The sequence below is a fragment of the Paroedura picta genome, chromosome 4 (assembly GCF_049243985.1).
Source record: "Paroedura picta isolate Pp20150507F chromosome 4, Ppicta_v3.0, whole genome shotgun sequence".
In the NCBI taxonomy this organism is placed as follows: Eukaryota; Metazoa; Chordata; class Lepidosauria; order Squamata; family Gekkonidae; genus Paroedura; species Paroedura picta.
The window spans coordinates 92050314-92071788 of NC_135372.1; the positions used below are offsets into that span (position 1 = coordinate 92050314).

Sequence of the window (21475 nt, forward strand, 5' to 3'; positions counted from 1 at the left end):
CTGGAATGCTGTCACCACCACTAGCTTTATTGTTGCTCAGACTTCCTAAGGCCCATTTGACTTCACATTCCAGGATGTCTGGCTCCAGGTCAGTAACTACCCCACTGTGGTCATCAGGGATGTTAAGCTCGCTCTTGTATAGTTGTTCTGTATTTGAAGTTCTAAAATGTTTAAATCTAAAATGTTTTTGAAGTTTTGCCCAGAATTTATAGATGGTGTCTTTGATTAATGAAGAGGAAGAGGGAGAAGATAAAGAGTTGGTTCTTATATGCCACTTTTCTCTATCAGACAGAGTCTGGCTTACAGTCGCCTTCCTTTTCCTCTCCCCACAAGAGACACCCTGTGATGTAAGTGAGGCTTGAGAGAGCCCTAATATTACTGCTCGGTCAGAACAGCTTTACCAGTGCTGTGACAAGCCCAGGGTCATGCAGCTGGCTGCATGTGGGGGAGCACGGAATCAAACCCGGTTTGCCAGATTAGAAGCCACTGCTCTTAGCCACTACACCAAGCTGGCTCTTGTCTACTTCCACCCCCAACTGTAGACCATGGTTTCTTCTTTCCCATTTGGTTTCAGCAGGTTAGATGACCCTCGGAAACAGCATGGGGGTGTAAGGAGGGGTCTATGGTAAGAAGGGAGAACTGGGAATCACAGAATCATAGAGTTGGAAGGGGCCATACAGGCCATCTAATCCAACCCCCTGCTCAACGCAGGATCAGCCCAAAGCATCCTAAAGCATCCAAGAAAAGTGTGTATCCAACCTTTGCTTGAAGACTGCCAGTGAGGGGGAGAAATCACTACCTGCTGTTTTGCAAACTGAAATGCCTGTACATGTCCCTACTCATTCTGCTCCTACAACACAATGGAATGGATCCAGCACTAAGGCAATGGCAGAAGCAATTTTTTTAGTTTCCACCTCCTCCTCCTCCTCCTCCTCCCTGGCAGCTTCCTGACTGCCTCAAAATGCTAAGAACAGAGTCTGGTGGGCCTACTTAGAGGGAAGGCCCCACACAACCAAGGCAGCTGTACCATAAGGAAAATAAATAGCCCCTCCTGTGTATTCCACCAGCAGCACTTCCATTGTGGCAGCAAGCAGCTCATCTGATAGAATGGGCAGAGAGAGGCCATTTTGCAGCCACTCATGATTCATGGCTTTTATGCCACGAGGGACCCCAGCCTTCATCATTGCCTTTGAGGGGCTCACAAGGAAAGAAGGGAGGAAGGGAGGAAAATATCTATTTTCATGAACATCTTTTCTTGGTGCTGGATAGGATCCAGCCTTGTACACTTTACATAGAAAGGTTCCTGTTCTTGACTCTAAGGACATTACAGAATTTAGTGAGTATCCTTTTTGCTAAATTAAAAGGGCCTATCAGTTTCTGTATGATGTCACTGGGTAGGTTCTCAGTTTGTTTGGTCATTCTTGATGCCCTTCACCTGGCCTCCCCACTGAATCTGTTTCAAATATGTGACCTCAGCTGGATATAACAGTAAAGATATTTGAAAGGCATCTTTAAAAACCAGCTTGGGGAACGGGCAGGCAGCAAATTGAAGAGGTACTGTAGCCCTGGGCTGAAGGTTAACTATAATGTTTGGAGGCCATGTCAGCAAAGGAAGGACATAACTCTTTTGTTTGTATCATGTTTCATAATACCTCTGCCAGACAACCATCCTGGAATGACCAACAACAAACCCTTCCTGCCTGTGGAGCATGCAGAGTTTACCTTCTAAAATAGCACCTACTTATTGCCACTAGGTAACAGCAGACATTTTTTCAATGACAGACGTATATTACAAACTGTTTCAATGCTGTTTTCATGATACAAATCCCTTTGACCTACCTGCTATGTGCCCGGCATGGAACCTTGAAGAATGAAGAGTGGCTAACAGTAGTACCAGTCCCTATAAACAGTGTGATTCTAGCTTAAGCAGGGTTCTGTCCTAGGTGTGGGATTGTAGGAGTCTGAGAGATCTGTCAACAGGAGGTATGCTACCTTGCAGGGTAAGATAAGTATGCAGCTTCCTGGAGCAGCAATAAAATGGGGTTGGTGATTTCTCTGTGCATAGTAGAGACCAAAGGGCAAGAGGCGTTGCCTGACTAATATTAATTCCTTTCTGACCACCTCCCTCATTTGTATTTATTACAGCTTTCCTACAAGGACAGGACAAAGTCTGAATGTGGAACCATGGATTGGTCCCAGTCATAGCAACTTTGCTTGTCTTCTTTCTAGCACTTTGTTTGTTCAGCAGTAGATTGGTCTGAGATTTCCAGCTGTAGGAGCGATCACCACACCAACTCAGGAGGTGAGTAGCTTTAACCATCTCTTAGCCCACCATTGATGGGTACTCAGGTCTTCTCTCCCAAGTTGACTACTTCAAGAAGGTCCAGGAGCAGCCAACCCCAGATCCAGGTAGTTTAGACTTGACAGAGGATACCTTTCTATAGCAGCTGTCTCTTCAGGGAGTGAGGGCATGGGAGAGGAAGAAAGGAACTTTGCATTGAAGGAAATGGATGTGCCTCAGATTTAATACTGTAAGGAGGAATGATTTAACATGATAATCTCATAACAAAGAGCTCTCTTCATGCTCTCATTCCTCAGACAAGAAGTCATCTTTTTTTCATAATTCACCCCTGATGCAAACTTCTTTGGCTGTGGAGATACATGAAAATTGTCATTCCCTGGTGCTGCTATTAGTTTAAGATTAAATCTTAGCTATTTATTATTATTATTATTATTATTATTATTATTATTATTATTATTATTATTATTATTATCTTTCGATTTATTGCCCACCACTCCCCTACGGCTCGTGGCGGGTTACAACATTTTAAAACCCCCAATAAAATCCATTAAAAACCCTCAGCAACAATTACAGTATAACATTATCGGTTAGCAAGCTAACCTGGCAAGATAGGCTAATCAACCTCCCCCTCCTACTACAAGCAGGTGGAGAGGGGATACTGATGGTACTAATCCCCAATCTCAATCCCAGGTCCCGGGTCCCTGGGGGGGGCATAGATGTTAGCCTCGTCCTCAACCGTAAACCTGGCGGAAGAGCTCTGTCTTGCAGGCCCTGTGGAATGATGGAAGATCTCGCAGGGCCCGCAGCTCTCCCGGGAGCTCATTCCACCAGGTAGGGGCCAGGACCGAAAAGGCCCTGGCCCTGGTCGAGGCCAGGTGTGCTTCCCTCTATATTTGAAATATAGAGCACGGAACCAAAGTTTTAGATCAAAAGAGCAGCTTTGATTGCTAAAAGACAGATATTCCATAAATGAAAAGATGTCAAAACCTGGCATAAATACATCGATGTTTGACTTAGTGGGTGTATTGATTAAAGGAGGTGTTGTGTACAAAAGTCAAGGAAAGAAGAGGCATAAAAGGAAATATGGTGACCTTTCCTTTTCTTTCCTTTCCTTTCCTTTCCTTTCCTTTCCTTTCCATTGTCATGCTTTTCTGCTCGTTTGTTTTTATCTTTAATTTTGAGTACAGAGGCATGAGTGTTAGCTGAATTTATGAAAGATTCATAATGAAATCCAAAATTGTTAATATGCAGGAAATTTTTAATATAGAAGAACTTTTACCGCAGGTTGACATAGTAAGGACAATGGTGAAGCAAAGTTTGATAGCAGCAAGCTTGGTATTAGCTAATCCAATGTCCTGGCAGAGATACCATCACAGGTTGGAGTTAACTGACCACAGCTATTGTTTCTCATCAACCTCACTGCTTAGTTACTTGCTCATCCACTGTCTCCACTTGCTCATCCACTTGGAGGGACTGCAACAATGACAGTAAAGAAGGAAGGAACTAGGACCGCTTATACTTAACAGCTCCCTCTCTGTAGTGGTGGGATTGAACCTGGCCTGTGTCCAATCTCCACCACTGCCCACAGAGAGAAGGTGAGTAAGCTGGTGATAGTTGCAATCATCACTCATTGCTGTTGTCATCATTCGTGCACTCACTCACCCTTGGGTTGCTTCCCTGAGTAGGTGGATGTGTAAGCAGCTAATGTGGTGATGAAAGAAAGAAGTGTAGGAGCAACCAATCTGCTCACCTGATTTTTGGCTGTATTGGATAGCAGTGACAGGCTAAAGGAGAAGAAGCAACAGCTCCTTTATAGAACAAAATTTAATGGTTCTGTACTTCCTTCATCCAAAGTAATGATATAGGTTGCTATTCTAACTATAATTTAGGCATGAGCATATTTCTAACTTTGTCCTCTATTGCTCTTGTACTTCCATGAAAATAAATTTGGGTGGGTGGCCATGTGGGGTCGATTATACTCTCAGCTTTTGAAGCTAATTTGGCTCATGTAAAGATAATCAATCTGCACTTGAGTCAGGTGTCCACTCTGATGCTGCTCACTCCCCCCCCCCTCATCTGCACTGCTCAGGATCAACCATGGAGTTACTTAACTCCCCCCCCCCCCCCCACACACACACAGCATATTCAAGAGTGGATTTTCCCTGCTCATTCTGAGAAATGCACACCCATCACACGGTCTATTCTTAAAGCATGAGCTTTTCAATAATAAAATAAAAATAAAAACTGCTGTGTGGTAAAAAAGATCCATAGGTAGGCTCAAACTCACAAAGCTGCGATCTCTAAGGACAAGCATCTTACTGACTAAGCTATCTCAACTATGTTGTAATTTAAAACCTATAAACCCTACACAGAATGTTGTCTTGTGTTTTTCTTTTCTTTGTTTAAAGAAAGAAATGCAATGGCTCATTGCAATTATTTTTTAAAGACAGAAATCCAAGTGTCATGTGTCCCCTTTGCTTTAAAAATTGCCAAAATGAGAGGGAAAGGGCAGGGGGAAAGAACAGAGAGGGCAGCCCTGATTAATGTTTCTCTTCCCCTCCGCTCTATGTAAAGCACATGTTGAGAGGAAGAAGAGAAAGTGGCTGTAGGCAAGAAGAGTTCATCTGCACTTCTGATATTAATGGTGCATCATGCTTCTCACAACACTTAAGGGGGCTTATAAGGCAGAGAAAATGGTTTTACAGCATAGAAGCTCAGACAAAATGAAGACAGTACTAAACTGAAAAGTCCAGAAGTGAAAGCAGTTGTTCCTGCCAGAAACCAATTAGCAGAGATCAGTCAACAGCACACATGCACAAGGAAGAAAAAATCTTGGCATTCCAGTTTTTCTTATTAGAATACAGAGCTAAATTCTGCGATCTGGAGAAAAATCTGAGAAAGAAGACATGTGCAGGGTGCAGGATCAGGATGCAAACAGGATGTGGATTAAATAATATAAATTAAGCTGTGAATACAGAACACAGCTTGGTCTGAAGCCATAGAGAAAAGTTTGGGCCCAGGGGCACCTTTAAGACTAACAAAGTTTAATTCTGGGTGTAAGCTTTCACGTGTATGCACATGTATTTGATGAAGTGCGCATGCACATGACTTTATACTCAGAATTAAACTTTGTTGGTCTTAAAAGCACCATTGGACTCAAACTTTATGCTTTTTTACTATTATGCAAAGCTGAAATACCTAGTTGAAGGGCATTAGTGCTGTGAATGTGTGAAGAATTTTGATGGATATCACAGAATCATAGAGTTGGAAGGGGCCATACAGGCCATCTAGTCCAACCCCCTGCTCAATGCAGGATCAGCCCAAAGCATCCTAAAGCATCCAAGAAAAGTGTGTATCCAACCTTTGCTTGAAGACTGCCAGTGAGGGGGAGCTCACCACCTCCTTAGGCAGCCTATTCCACTGCTGAACTACTTTTGACTGTGAAATTTTTTTTCCTGATATCTAGCCTATATCGTTGTACTTTTAGTTTAAACCCATTACTGCACCTCCTTTCCTCTACAGCCAACGGGAACAGCATCCTGCCCTCCTCCAAGTGACAACCTTTAAAATACTTAAAGAGGGCTATCATGTCCCCTCTCAACCTCTTTTTTTCCAGGCTGAACATTCCCAAGTTCCTCAACCTATCTTCATAGGGCTTGGTCCCTTGGCCCCAGATCATCCTCATCACTCTCCTCTGTACCCTTTCAATTTTATCTATGTCCTTCTTGAAGTGAGGCCTCCAGAACTGCACACAGTACTCCAGGTGTGGTCTGACCAGTGCCGTATACAATGGGACGATGACATCTTCTGATTTTGATGTGATTACATGTGATATGTAATTTGTAGGATCTGGACACAAGAAGATGGCAGATCTCTATGGCTATAGGGATAACATTAGTTACAGGTAGGTCCTTAGATCTCTTGGCATCCATCTGCATACCACTTTTTAATGTGTTTTTCCTTGCATGTGAACTCCATCATGTAGTTGTTCTTTGTTACAAAGCTTAGGTTTCTATAAATTCATCCTGTATTTTCTCAGAAAACCACATAAGTGGTCTCATTTTGTTGTTGGAAAACTTGGTTTGAAGTTCTCAAATGCAATAGCTTTCTTCTATTGGCAATAACTGCAAATACATTTAGATTTGCTGTTATTTTCAGAAGAGCGAACCCTATCTGCAACTGGAAACTTCAAACATGGGCATATATTTTAATAATGATTGGTATCATTTGAAGCAAATTTCCTGTTACAGAAACAAATTGCAGAAAATCTGGCTTATCAGAGCAGAGGTTCCTTCTGCATTTTTAAAGAATATAACTTGTTTGTATTTTATCATAAACTTCTAAATTCTACTTTTGAATATAAAGACAAGTAATCAGTCTAGGTTTTACTTTTTGAATACATAGTTGCTATTATTATTATTATTATTATTATTATTATTATTATTATTATTATTATTATTATTATTATTATTATATACCGCCCTCCCCGGGGGCTCAGGGCAGTTTACATGAGAACATAAGAACAATACATGGAACAGTCTACATACTGTTTTTTATTTGTCTTTGCTTCCAAGCTAGACCACTCTTAATTTCCATAAACTGTTGTTCTCTCATCATCCACTTTCTAGGTTTCCCCTGCTCTGACCTGATCGGGGGGGTTTACACAAGGAAACAGGCTTCTGTAGTTTTCCCATTACCCATGTGGCTAACAATTCAGTGCAGCAACAACAGGACTTCCACATGGCAGGTTCCCCACAGGGCTCCTGCCCCAGTCCCCCAGCAGCAGCCACCACCACCCCCTTTCTCTGGGTCATTGGGAATTTTTCAGTTTTCTTTTTTTTAATCATAGGTTTCATGTGCTGAAAATCCTTTTCCTTTTTTCTTTCCCCCTGATACCTTCACAACAGAAAGGGCTAGATTCTTACTTTTAAAAAATGAGATATAACACATTGTTATAATAGTATTTCAATATGAAATTGATTAATTGTTTTTAAGCACAGTTGCAGGGGCAATGGCTGCTATAGGAATTGGGGGAAATGGCTGCCATGTGGGTAAGAAAATCCAAATTTTCCCTCACACAGAGCAGCAAACCAGGTTTGCTGCAATCTTTCCCAAAACCTCAGGGCAAACCAGATTTGAGTAAGTTCAGAAAAAAACTGAGGAAACTCTGTGAGGTACATGAATGCATCATAATTCTGTGGGAAAGCAGGGGACAGGAGTGGGTGGGGGGAAAGACACTTCCCAGTAGCACTGAACCCATGTCAGACAACCCATATGGAAGATTGCAGCCAATGTACCTTTGTTTTATGTATGGTAGGAGCGCATTTGTGAAGGTCCTCCTAGTGCCATTCTCCTTGCCACAGATTCCCCACAGCTGTCATTTCCCACTCTGTGGGAATTGTTATTGTGCTGCAGCACAGTCACATTACAGTCAACTAGTTCCTCTGAATTCCTAGCTTTCAAAATTTATTACAGAAAATTCCACAATGAAAAGGGCTGCTTTTTTCTAAAAATGAAAATTGAGAATTCAGAGGAACTTGTCAATCGTGGCAGTGGATGGTTGTGAAATTATTATGATTTAGCAGAATATCTTTTTTTAAAAAAAGGTAGGTTAATGGTAGCTGATGGAGGAAAGTGTACACCTGTATGGATGTGTTGCCTGTGTGTTGTGCTGTGTTGCCTTGCAATCACAGGGGCTAAGAATATTTGCCATGGAGCTACAGTCTGTTATTCCATAATTCCCCAGGCAAAATTTGGAATGTTTTATCTTTTCAGCCCTATTAACATTTTCTTAAGTAAGCAATGAGTTCCCTCTATCAAAAGGCCTTGCTGCTGTTTCTTTAATCATTTATGCCTTACCTGATGGATGTTACAGTTTATACCCAGTTTGGCTGTGAGGAGTACTAAAACATAGGGAATTTAGAACAATAAATTTCAAAAACTGAGAAGCCTTTTAGCTTCATTTATCTATTTGCTTTCTCCACAGTGAAAGTGAGGCCAACTTCAATGGAGCTAGCAGCATGACTCGACCAAGTGGCAAGGCCATTTACAGTAAGGCCTCTCAGGTTGTTCTTCTCTTCTTCCTTCAGTTTTGTCCAGTAGTGCCAGCACTGAGAATCCTCAGCCCTGGGTTCAACCAGAGTTTTGTGAAAACCTAAGGTTTCTGGACAACCCTGGAACACTTTCCTGAATGGGTGGGAGTTAATTATTTTTAATATATTTTTTTTAATTGTCAAACATTTATCTGCTGATATGACCATATATGGTTATGTTGAACCACCACCCTCCTAGAGGTACTTTCCAACTCTATGATTTTGGGTTTTATGCCTTTGATTTTTGTATGCATTAGAGCAGCAGTCCACAACCTTTCGGCTACCGCGGACTGCTGCTCCGAAGTGGGGGGAGAGGGCGGCCCGGGGGCCCACCCACACGCGGCAGCCCCAGCGCAAAGTCCCATGCGCGGACTGCTGCGCACATGCGTTTGCGCCTGGCAGGGGTGCAAACGCGCGTGCGCGGCAGTCTGCGCATGTGCGTTTGCGCCACCACCATGCCGGCGGCTGTGGCTCCCCCTCCCGGCCCCTCCGGGCCGCCAGCAAATCGGCCGCCAAAGCGGCTGATTAGCTTGCGGCTCGGCAAGCTTCTCTTCCCTCCCCTCCCGAAACAAGAAGCTTGCCGGGCCGCGAGCTAATCGGCCACTTTGGTGGCCGATTTGCTCGCAGCCTGGCAAGCTTCTCGCTTCGGGGGGGGGGAGGGAAGAAGGAGCCGCAGCCTGGTGCCAAGGCCTTCGCAGTCCGGCACCGGGCTGTGGCCCGCGGGTTGGGGACCACTGCATTAGAGGATTCTCACAGGCCTGGCAACATGGAACACACCTTCGGGTTGCTTCCTTCAATCCATCTACTTTCTTTCTTGTCCCACAGACCTGCGGAAGGAATACATTGAATCAATGATAATTAAGCAACATGAATTTCAACACCGGGTGGAGGTAGGAGAAAACTTGGGAAGCACAGAAAACTCAATTGCTTCCAGTTGCAACACCCTTTTATCAGTAGCAGCTCATGTAGTCTTTACCAGTCGACTAATCTGTTGGTAGTTTCCATTTAGTGGTCCAGTTTGAAGAGTCCTCTAAGATCCAGCATTAGGAGACTAGCAGTGCAATCCTGGGAAGAGTTTCTTATGTCTAAACCCATTGATGTCAGTTGGTTTACAGTGGTGTAACTCTTAACAGAATTGCATTGTACATCTGCCAACTGATCAAAGAATGTAATCACATGTAAACACATGTGCACTACCCAGAACTTTAATATATTTTGATACTTTAAAGGATGTGTCAAGATAGATTTTGTTTATGAATTTTGTTATTATATTTGTAGAAAAAAAGTCATATTTAATCTTGTCTTCCATATATAAAAAAAACATCTAGAAACAACATTTCAGGTGGGTAACTGTTGATCTGCAGTAGAAGTGCAAAATTTCAGTCCAGGAGCACCTTAAAGACCAACAAGATTTCTGGGTGTACTTTTTTGAGAGACTAAGGTCTCTCCCAAATTGTCCTTTTACCTCGGCTCATAGTCCCATCTATTAGAATGCGTCCTTCCCTAACATTGTTCCCTAATTAATCAGTCCATGAGTTAGATGATTAATCTGCACTTGTGCAGCCCTTGTGGAAAAGACCCATGGGAATTTCATGGGAAAACTGCACTGCATCATCCCACAGCCCAGGACACAGTAATAGTACATTCTGCCCCCTGTCCAAGGAGCTCTTTCTGGGTTCAGGTAACCTGCCTGCTCTGACTTTTGAATACCAACTTCTGTCTACAGCACCTTCTTACTTGCTGCATGGATGGCAAGGACATTTGCAATGTAGAGAATTGTATCGGTCGGCTGAAGTTGATGAATGCCCAAGGCCAGGTGTGGGGACAAGACATGTTTCTGCAGGTGAAGGATCAGAATTTGCTGCTGACTGACATTGAAGCAGAGGTGAGCAAAGCTGCCTTCCCTTATACCAGCAGGAGTGGCAAGACGTCAAGAGGAGCTAGGCATGCATCTTGGAATCTAAGACTCCTAATTTCAAGGACCAAACCACACATGTTGCTGGGATCCATGACTGGATCCTCAGACATGTTTTTTAATGGTACAAAATAAATGCGGAGAGAGGAGGCAATGTGCCTCAGGACTGCAGTGCTTGGAAGGTGTTTTTGCCATTTCCCTGATCAGAATTCCCACCCCTCAGTTGCTTTAAGCTCCAGTAGGAAAGAAGGCAGGCATACTATGAGGCCCTGTTTGTAGCAGAAGAGTAATTTTGGGTTGGGGAAATAAACTGGAGGATGGTCATGCCTTTTCCTCAGCATCACATCTCTCATCTGTTCTGCCCCATCCTTTAGTTGTTCTTTGCAGCTAAAACATATTACATGGATCTTTTCCCTGGAGGAGGCCATATAAAATTTCTCTAAATAAAAACATTCATAAATACATTTGGATCTCTGATAGTCATGGGTCATTTGGTCCTAAATATTTAACAAATACAGGATTATTGTTATTAGATTTATTTCCTGCCTCTCCCAACAGGCTCGAGGCAGGTCACAACAACTAACCCCATTAAAATTCCCATTAAAACATCAATCTACTAACATGATGGCTAAAAATCCCATCCCTCCCCCAATTATCAAAGAGGTGAAGAGGAAAGGATAGGGGAGTAGCGTACACTCCAACTCCTAGGGGGGGAGCGATGTCCCTGATTCGCTGACCCCAGCCTCAACCATAGACCTGGTGGAAGAGCTCCGTTTTACAGGCCCTGCGGAAAGCTGACAAATCCTGCAGGGATGAAGTAGTCTGACAGAAGATGGACTATCTTCTTGCTTTCTTATTCTCTCATGCATTGGATGGGAGAGCTCCCAGTCTCATTCTTCAGATACCAGTTGTGGAAACTCTGGAAGATGGAGTATTATTATTTAACCTATGGCACGTGTAGTGTTGCCAGGACATCTGAGATCTGTCTGGCAGCCAGGCAAGGGATGTTCTAAAGTGGTTTGACATTGCCTGCCTCTGCATCATGGCCCTTGGTGTTCCTCAGAAGAACCACCACCCAAGTCCTCAGAGCTTTCCCATCCCATGCAAGTACTAGGTGGAATTTGTTGTTGCTAATGACCAACTTGACTGCTTGCCCCCTGCTGACTGGCTGCAGGTAGAGCTGGATTCTTACCCTCTGGAATGCATCCAGGAATGTGCCTGCATCCTTGACAGCTGCATCTACAATTCCATTTTGGCCATCACGGTGAAAGAAAGATACAAGACCAGTATCATGCTGTTTCAGTGTGAGGAGATTGGGGTGAGCAAAATCCAGGATCTCTCTCTCTCTCTCTCTCTCTCTCTCTCTCTCTCTCTGTTTGCATTTCTTTGACCTCCTGCGTCCACCACAATCTGTATTGCTCCTACAGGTCACACTGTTTCCATAGCTGTAGCTTTGTTCCCAAGGAGATGAGAAGATTATGCAGAACACTGCTAATTTGTCCTGCTGTTTTCAAAGGAACTGAAAACAATCTGTGTTCAGCATAGTATCTGTAACTTTTGGCTATTGTCTCCTGGAGCATGTATGATATAAGGCCTACAGGCAGACCAGTGCAGGGAAACTTAGGTAGGTTTTGCTGGCTGGAGGCATAATTTGTGGTGCTTTTGTTCTCCACCAGGCTCAGCTGATGAAAACCAAATTGGAGAAGGCAATTGCGGAATGGAAAGGTGAACGACAGAATCAGGAGTTGCTCAGGTAATAAGGCAATTAGGGATATCATGTCCCTAATTTGTCTCCGTCAGAATCACATCTTAACTCAGACACAATAATTTCCAGTGAATGTATCATTCCTTGGGGGGGGGGATGCAGTCCAGCTGCATCAGATCTTGGAAGCCAAGCAGGGTCAGTACTTGGGTGGGAGGCCGCCAAGGAACACTTTGTGGAGGAAGATCATAGCAAACCACCTCTCCTGAATCACTTGCCTAGAAAACCCCATGGGTCACCATGAATCACCCGGGACTTGAGGGCACTTTACACACATGTCTAGTTCCTGGAGGCTGACTTTTTTGACCTTCAAGTCTCAAAGCAGATGCAAATCAGACCCCCTCCACAAAGCAGCACTGAAGCTGCCTGGCCAACCAATGGATTACTGGAGCCCTAGAGGAGCAGTGAGATGGGAGTGCCCCCCCTGCATGATTGTTGATGAGGATGATTGTTTACCTATATTTACTCAACATTCAGAATACATGCAGTAAAAATAAACATAGACAATCACTTTTGTCTGATTTGGTGCCCTAGATCAGGGGTAGTCAATCTGTGGTCCTCCAGATGTCCATGGAATCAATGATAATTAGCCCCTGCCAGCGTTTGCTGGCAGGGGCTCGTGGGAATTGTAGTCCATGAACATCTGGAGGGCCACAGGATGACTACCCCTGCCCTAGATGACTGCCCAGTTTTCAGATGTGGTTGGGTTAATCCTGCCTGTCAAGTCTGATGTGGAATTTTTCATACTCTCTTGTCCAGTACAGCATCTCACTGCCATCGGCTAAGCTTCAGTCTAGCTAAGGTTGCCAACTGAAATCAGTTCTCCAGAGAAATGGCAGCTTTGGAGGGGGGGGATTATGACATCATCATAATCCCTAAACCTCTCCCTAAACACTGCCTTCTCCAGGTTCCACCCCCAAATCTCCAGGAATTTCCTAGCCCATAGAGGGCAACCCTAAATCTAAAGTCCCCCTGGCCACTGGCAGGGAAGTAGGGGAAGGGTTGCCGAATTCTGGGAAACTCCTGGAGATTTGGGGAGGGATCTTGGGGAGGACAAGGACCTTCTGTGGGGGACAATGCCACAAAGTCCTCCCTCCAGAGCATCAATTTTCTCCAGGGGAACTGATCTCTGTAGTCTGCAAGTGAGCTATAATTCCAAGGGATCCCCAGGTCCTGCCTGGAGGTTGGCATCCTGAAATAATTACACCAGAACTGTGCTTTTTCAGTCCTTCTAGATTAATGTTTGGTACTGTTTTTTTTTTCCCCTTATGAACTAAAATGCCTATTTGTAATTTCACCTTCAGAAACAATCTGGAGAGCATGCTCCATCGGCGCAGCCAAGCAGGCTTTAATGACAACCCCCATAGGCTTGTCCAGAACAAAACAGCAGCAGCACTGATGGACTCAGGCCATGTTTCTCCTGTACCCAAAACACCAGGGCAGAGGCAGCAGCAGCCCTGGGAAGCCAGCTCGGCCCCTGCAGACTACAAGAGAGGTGACTACATGTTTACCTTCCAGTTCCTCTTTGTAAAATCAAGCAGCATTTGCACCTTCCACTCCTCCTCTTCTGATGAATCAAGGAGGCAAGGGGTTGAAAGAAAGGACCAAGACACATGTACAAAACAGGAAAAATCCAGTGTCAGCACTACTTAGGACGCTGTGTAAGTGCCCCTCCACGTATCACATTGCACTGTAACCCTCACAGAAACTAGCAGAAAGCTCAGAGCTAGTAGGGAGCTGTTGCACAGCTGTCTTGGCAGCAGATTTCAACTGAAGAGTTGGAAAGGGGCTGTTGGCATTGTGTGTGGCTTTGGGACAGTTGTGCTCAGCCCAGGCCTTAGTTGGCTCAATCATCCCTTAACCTGGGAGGCTTCAGCTTTTGCAGCTTCAGTCACTGAGTCTGCATGTCTGCTTCTTCCATAGTGTGTCTGTCCTGGTTTGTACTTCCATGGTAAACCAGAAGTGTTAACATGTTTTTGAATGTATTTCCGAAGGAAGGAAAGTGGGAAGCAGAAGTATGACTATTGACTGGCTTTATTAAACAGGAGTAGTTATATTGTTATGCACTCCCCAGTTCCAGGAGTGGTGACCAGTTCCAGCAGCGTGCACTTCCATGGGCTGCTTCCCTTTGAAGGAGAGGGCATTGGAGGCTGTGGTTTGGACCTACCCACTTCCTCCTTCCCCCTGCCACCTAAACTATCCCTGAAATATTGCTTGGAACAGCATTTTGGGCTACAGCAGGAAGCAGGAGACAAGAAAGTTATATTTTGTAGGCATAAAATCTTTCTGGCCACAGAAAGGTCCAGCTGGATCCAAGCCTTATGGCATTTATGTAATATTTCCTTTGTCTACAAATGGGGTGGGGTGGGAGATACCTGGAGACTTTGAGGGTTAACTTGGAGTGGGGAAGATTTAGGGTGGGGAGGGACCTCAGTGGAGTATAATGCTGTGGAGTCCACCCTCCAAAATTGCCATTCTCTCCAGGGGAACTGATCTCTGTCACCTGGAGAGGAGCTATAACTCCAGGGGATCCCCAAGGGCCTGCTGGTCAAAATGTGGCCAGTGTTTCTCCAAGCTCTGCCACACCTTAGCAGTTGTGTGGCCACATGGTGTTATTGGGCTGCCATATGCATCTCCACTCTATAGGATCAAAGCCAACTGGGACATGTTTCAGTAGGAAAGGGAATTAGAATACAGTGTGGCATTACTGTTACTGACCTTGGAGGCTCTCATTATTGCAGAAGCCGAACCATCACTTAGACACCAGCAGCAGGATGAGCTTGCATGGGAGGACTCTGAGTTTCTGACAACACAGGACACAGGCAGAAATTCTGTAAGTTCTTTGAGCCTTTTCTTGAATACTAACTTTGCCTATGCCAAACAGGGACCCTTTCCCCGTGATACTATTAGACGATCATTTGTGTCTCTTCATTTAAGGACCAGTTCCTATGGGGAGACAGTTCAAAAACTGGTTCAAGATAACCAGGAAGATGGGCCGTTAGGAGCCAGGCTTACTAACGTGGAAGGCTGAAATGTACAAAGCTTGAATCCTTCATTCTATCTAGGGGCTATTCTAAAACATGAGCAATGATGGCCGGTGTGGCAGGGAGAGCTCTGTGGTGATGACTGACCTACCTCCTCCCTTCCAAGCCTGTACCTAGAAAGTGAATGAGACAATATAATCCATCCTCTCCAGTGTTACATTCTTAGAGGCTGCCTTGGGGAACTTGCACTCCAGTCCAGGTTTCCCAGTTGTGAATGAGACACCATTGCTATAGATAGAAAGACTGATTGTTTCTGCAGGAAATCCTAAACCACATCCTGAGTGACATTGAGCTCTTTGTGGGGAAACTACAGGAGACCAGTAATACACACAACAACAAAAAGAAGGGAAAGAAGTCAAAGAAAAAACAGGCAAGTAAGTAAGGGCGTTTCTGAAGGTGGGGGGAACACTCAGGAAACAGGAGGTGGTGCATCTCAGGAGGCTGAAGGACCAATCCAGATATGGAGGTTGTTCACTGAATGAGGAGTGTGCCTGATATCTGTGAAGTGTTGGCAGCTGCTGCAGGTCATCTGGGAAGGGGAGGATCAACCTTTGGCTCATGAAACTGTAAAGTGAGTTGCTTGGTTACATTCTGCCTTATCTAAACACACTTTACAACCTGAACAGAGATTGCACCCAAGTATAGCCACTTTGTACCATACGGTCTTGCAATAAATTCCACACCCATGTATTTTCAACAAACAAGTCTGTGCACAGACCTAAAATTAATATCAGAAAGGAAGATAATGGTGGGAGGGGGGTTTGCAAATCATTTGCTTTATATGTGGAATATATCGGTGAAAGCAACAATCTTGACTTCTGTTATAGCGACCTTATCCACAGCTCTGGATTTGAAATTACTTGTGGACAAACTACTTGTCTATTCAGTTGAATCCTACCAGTTTTCCCACTTCATCTTGCCCGGTTCTCTTTCTCACTTTTGGCTTTGTTCAAGACCATTTACGCACTGGGAACTTCACTGCCCCAGCTCCCGTGCAGGAGCACAAATTAGGGGTGGATGAGGTGCACCAGTCCAAATGCTCCCCCGTGTGGGTCCAGGAAGAGGTGGGGCAACCTGCCGTGACCAAAATTCCAGCCTGCAGCCTGGCATGAAACCTCCAGTGCATAAACGGTCCAAGTGGGTCCATACTCCTGGCATAGGCCTTCCAGTGGTCAAAAGGGAACCCATTATTGGCACTTAACTGGCTTGTAAATCAGGATGTAAATTGTGTAAATGTATTGATACTTGGACTAGCATATGAAACCAGAAGTGCAATCCCCTGCACAGTTACTGCTGTCCAAGCCCTTTCATTTCAGTACTTAGACTGGAGTAACTCACCACAGGATTGCACTTTAAGCTGAGAAGCCTGAGAATCAGAGACTGTAATACTTAGAACATTTTCCTGGGAGAAAGCCCCATTAAATGAAATGGGGCTTACTTCTAAGTAGACCTTCTTAGGACTGCTCCCAGGGTCTCTTGCAAGGGTGGAGCTAACCAGTCTGCATTTCTTATGCTTAGTGGTTTCCACACAGGGACAGGCCTCCATGGTTTCCCTGCTGCTAGTGCAATTGGCAGCACAGCAGAGCGGTGATAGAGTTTCCATACAGCAGGTTCCCTGTGGCTTCCTTGCCCCAGTTCCCCAGCAGCAGCCATCCCCCATCCCTTCAGGCCACTGGGCTTTTTCATTTTTAAAAAAATCAGCAATAGGATAGCATTTTATTGATAAACTGTTATAACAATAAGTCCAATATGTTCTCTGAATTCTCAGCTTTCATTTTTTCCCCAGAGTCTCTATCCCCTTTGGTTGTAGAGATATAAGGGAAAAGAATATATCTCTGCAACACAAGAAGCTGACTAACTTTTTGAAAAGCAAGAACCTATTGTGCATATCATTATAACATTACAACAATATTCATTTGCCAATTGTTTTTAAACTCCCCAGTGGTGAGAGATGGAAATGGCCACTAGGGGCCACAGGGGACAGTGCCAAAGAAAACGGCTTCCATGAGTATGGGAAAAGGCAAACCTTCCCCATTCAAATTTTACTGCAGTCTTTCCTAAAACCTTTCAGTAAAGTGAGAAAGACTGAAGTAAAACTGAGGAAACCCAGAGAGGTGCAAAAATGTATCATGATGTTATGGAGAAGCAGGGGGGATGTGCAATTCCCAACAGCATTGAACCCAGAGCCAAAAACCCATGTAGAAATTGCCTCAGTCTTTGGAATGAGAAGACTGTTCTTTTATCTGTTTCTGCAGCAGCACTGCCTCCAGAGCCTGAGTTCAAGGAAAATTTCCAGAAGATTAAATACAGCTTCAATTTGCTGGTAAGTCTCCAAGCTGTGTGGCCTTGGCAGAAGTTTTCCCAATTTAACAGTTGAGCCAGCTGCAGCTATGAAGGAAAAGACTGTTCTCCTCAAACTCTAGCCCAGAGTATCTAGGACAGTGACACATAAAGCTCTATTGTATCCAAATGTAGACACTTATTTCAGATAAGTGGCAAATTCCTTGGCAAATGTTTTGGCCTGGTAACGAACTGTGAGCACAACAGAGTTTAATCTTCCCACCCTAAAGCAATTTCCCAATTTGAAAATGGCTTCTGTGAGTGCTTTTAGCCTGAGTGGAGGGAAAAAAGAATCACACTATTTCTCCCACTGGGAGAATTCATTTTCAGGCAGGAAACTGGTGTTGGGGAAAACAATATCTCCCACTTCCCCAGCATCCTGTCCCAAATCAGCTGCTTTTTGGACCAGAGATACTTCAGGAATTCTGGTCATCAACATCTCCTGTAGGTTTAACCTTAAAGAAAAGATAGGAAAGGGAAGGTGAAGAAATAGCTATAGTTTCGTAGTGTCAGGGGGGAAAAAAGAGTTGTTAATATATACTTCTATTTAGAGCCACATTGATTTTCCTGTACTGGGATGGGGATGGTCCTGACTTGTGAGATGGGCCAGGGCTCCATCCCTTGGCTAGCATAGCATAACTGACTTTTAGTGCTGTGATCTTGCTGCAAAAGTAGTCTCCCAGCAGCTGTTAGTTTTCCTGTTTGGATGAGACTGGACTCTTTTAATTATGCAGTGACAATCAGCCACTGGGGCCAATGCCAAGCAGCCAGCAAGGTTAAGGTATTTGAAGGGCCCATCGCATCAAGGCTCCACCAAATCCAGTGCCATTCCTGATATACCTTCCCAAACTGGGTTGAGTGTTTATTATAATCAAATGAGCACTGAGATTTTGTTATAGGAGTGCCAGGTTTCTGGTAATGCAGAGGGGGGGGGACGGGACAGCAGGTCTCTTGTCCAGGGGCTGCCAATACTTTCGTGCCATCTCTGGCTCAAACACAAAAACATAGGTGGTTTGCTCCCTGCATCTGTGCGTTCTTTTATTTATGCCCAGGAAGGATACTGAGAATGAGACCTTACAGTAAGCGCTTCTTTTTTCCAGGCAATGCTTGAGCATCAGCTGCAGCAACCGAGTGCTCAGGATCTAGTTCATCTAATCTTTTCCGCTTTGTCCATGGCAAGTATAGTTCCAGTTACAACTCTCATATTTGGTGTAGTGGTTAGGAGTGCAAGGCTTCTAATCTAGTGAGCCAGGTTTGATTCCCCGCTCTCCCACATGCAACCAGCTGGGTGACCTTGGGCTTGCCACAGCACTGATAAAGCTGTTCCGACCGAGCATTAATATCAGTGCTCTCTCAGCCTCACCCACCTCACAGGGTGTCTGTTGTGGGGAGAGGAAGAGAAGGCAATTGTAAACCGCTTTGAGACTCTTTCAGGAAGAGAAAAGTGGCATATAAGAACCAACTCTTCTTCTTTCTTGCTTTCAGTGTTTCCTTATTAAAAATTGTTATCACTTCCCACATAAATGTGTGTTTCTGAGATTCTGATGTAGCACAGAAAAATCCGTAATCACTGGATTTCCCAGAGCTTCACTCCTGTGGTTGTGAGATTTCAGATTTCAGTCTTGTAGGTCAGGGGTAGTCAACCTGTGGTCCTCCAGATGCCCATGGACTACAGTTCCCATGAGCCCCTGCCAGCATTTCCATGGGAATTGTAGTCCATGGGCATCTGGAGGACCACAGGTTGACTACCCCTGTTGTAGGTGGCCTTGACAGTATCCAGAATGATGGCATATCCCACCTCTCCAGGTATAGGATGGGAGGAGACAGTAATTAAAGGGGGACCAGCCTTTTTGAGCCTGCAAACACCTTTGGAATTCAGACACTGCATGGAGTGGGCAGATAAAAAATGGCTGCCACAGGAGGCAGAGCCAGCCGTACAATGGCTGCTTCAGCTTACCTTCAAACACACAGTGAAAACCCTTGTGTTGTGGTGGCAGCTGCTGCCTAAGCATCTTTTAAAAAAAATCTGCCCAGTCAATCAAGTCTACAGTGGCCAATCAGAAGCCTTGTTGGGAATAGCCCCACCTGGCTCGATCCACTTTCTAAAAACCCTTGATGAGCACCGGGAAGAGTGTCCATGGACGCCATGTTGGGAACCCCCGTCCTAGAAGAGATGAATAGTTCTCTTTTGTCATTGCTAGGCATCTTCTAAGCACTGAGACTATCAAAGATGTTACACCTACGTGAGGGAGTTCAGGTTCATTTTTACCCATTGTGGGGAAAGGTCCAATTATCCACACCAGGCCAGAGAATCCTCTCAAAATACCATTCTAATAGCTGCAGCATTAAAAGGCGTGACACTGTGACTCTGGTCCAAAACCCAGCGTACACACATAATTATCTAATTATCCACTCTGTACAACGTCTGATAAGCTCAAGGCCTCTGCCTTATCTTTAGTCTTGTTCATCTTCAGGCAGATGGTGAGGGTATCTTCCCATCCAGGCCAGCTTCCAGGGACTGCCAGGGTACCTTTCAGATATCTTAGTCTGTACAAAGTTCACTATTTTTCTAATAACAGGATGCTTTACAAGAGGGAAAACCCATGATGGTCACGTCATCAAATATGAATGTTCACTTCAAGTGAGCTGTACAGAGGTCTCCCCCTAATGCCTGCTAATGGAAACCAGACCCTAACAGGAAACAGAAAAGATTGGTGGGTTGTATGATGCTTTGTAACACTTCTTTGCTATCCATCTCCAGATTTTGTCAAATTGTCCATGGACCAAACTACCCCCTGCGATTGATTCACCGTTGCTGATGCCAGGAGCTATTAGTCTACTAAAACATTGCCTGAATTCAGATGAACAGTCTATATGGAAGAGCTTGGGAGACGCTTGGGGTCTCACTAGGTAAGGACACAGCTAAGCTGAGAAATGGTAAATGATCTGACAGCAGAGAGGAAATAGGGTATATACTACTTGTGTATCTCACTGCAACAGGAAGGCCTTAACTTTGCAAGATTGTCTTTGAAGACCCTATGCAAAATTTGGGAAATAATTAAATATGAGAAACTGTCCAGGTAAAAGTAAACAATTTCATATAGTGCCTCTGAGCCTTCTTTATGCAATTTGTGCCAGCCAATATAAAGAGCTGATTTTTAAATTGGATGTAACAGTGACCAATATAGGCTTCACATTCAAATTAGGGAGTAGTTTCAGCAAAGCCCCCTTTGTGGTAGTTATACTGATAGATCTTGGTTATGAACAAAAACTCTGAATACCAGGTGCCAGGGCCAGAGCCCTGGTTAGGGTTGTTGCCCTCATCCTATGTTTGTAGGTATCCTGGGTTCATGAGCAGGTGTTGGGTTTCTTGTTATTGATAACATAACTGGCCACAACAGACCATTGCTCTGATCAGACAGGGCTGATGTTCTTAATCTGAAGCTGCATACTGTTCTATATCAAAATCAAGGCTGCCTTCCTTTCACACCTTACTCTGCAGCTCAGGCAATTGTGATCTGAAATAGAGTGACAATGAAATTAATGTGAATCAGGTTTTATGTATTTATTTGACTTCATTTCCAACCTGCCTTTGTTCCCCCAGTGAGGGCCCAAAGCATCTTACATGGGTCTCCTCTCCTCTGTTTTGTCCTCAAAGCAAAGCTGTGAAGTAGGTTAGGCTGGCAGCGTGTGCAACTGGTCCAGGATCATCAAGCAAGCTTCCATGATGTTGTGGGGCCATGAATATGGGTCTCCCAGATCCTAGTCCAATCCTTTAACTATTAGACTTTAGAAAGTCTCAGGGTGATGGGCACTGTTTTCCATACGATTAGAGCTGCCTTTGACTCCACCATTGTAGCTGGATCCACTTTGTAATGATCTGCACTACAAATTCTTTCCACACAGGTCAGAATATCCAAATGGGGAATCTATCCCTCCATACATCCCTGTATTCTCTGATGGATGGGTACCTCCCTCACCCACCCTAACACAGAAGTCTCTTGATCTCAGCAAGGTGAG

General features: G+C 44.4%; 1 protein-coding gene across 3 annotated transcripts in view; it reads left to right on the forward strand.

Annotated features, from left to right (window-relative positions):
* The first annotated feature begins 1515 nt into the window (after nucleotides 1–1515).
* EPS8L3 (EPS8 signaling adaptor L3) overlaps nucleotides 1516–21475 on the forward strand; it is a 28412-nt gene continuing 8452 nt past the window's right edge. Inside the window, exons 1-15 of one of the 3 annotated variants that reach the window (XM_077334189.1) lie at nucleotides 1516–1754; nucleotides 2146–2302; nucleotides 6149–6206; nucleotides 8289–8353; nucleotides 9220–9284; nucleotides 10121–10279; nucleotides 11484–11627; nucleotides 11986–12062; nucleotides 13376–13566; nucleotides 14813–14904; nucleotides 15375–15489; nucleotides 17374–17438; nucleotides 18556–18630; nucleotides 20217–20365; nucleotides 21362–21470. In XM_077334189.1, coding sequence (XP_077190304.1) covers nucleotides 6166–6206; nucleotides 8289–8353; nucleotides 9220–9284; nucleotides 10121–10279; nucleotides 11484–11627; nucleotides 11986–12062; nucleotides 13376–13566; nucleotides 14813–14904; nucleotides 15375–15489; nucleotides 17374–17438; nucleotides 18556–18630; nucleotides 20217–20365; nucleotides 21362–21470 — 1347 coding nt within the window. In that variant the 5' untranslated portion in view covers nucleotides 1516–1754; nucleotides 2146–2302; nucleotides 6149–6165. Of the gene's footprint in view, nucleotides 1755–2145; nucleotides 2303–6148; nucleotides 6207–8288; nucleotides 8368–9219; nucleotides 9285–10120; nucleotides 10280–11483; nucleotides 11628–11985; nucleotides 12063–13375; nucleotides 13567–14812; nucleotides 14905–15374; nucleotides 15490–17370; nucleotides 17439–18555; nucleotides 18631–20216; nucleotides 20366–21361; nucleotides 21471–21475 lie in introns of those variants that run through there. The other 2 variants (XM_077334188.1, XM_077334190.1) reach the window with 2 other exon arrangements.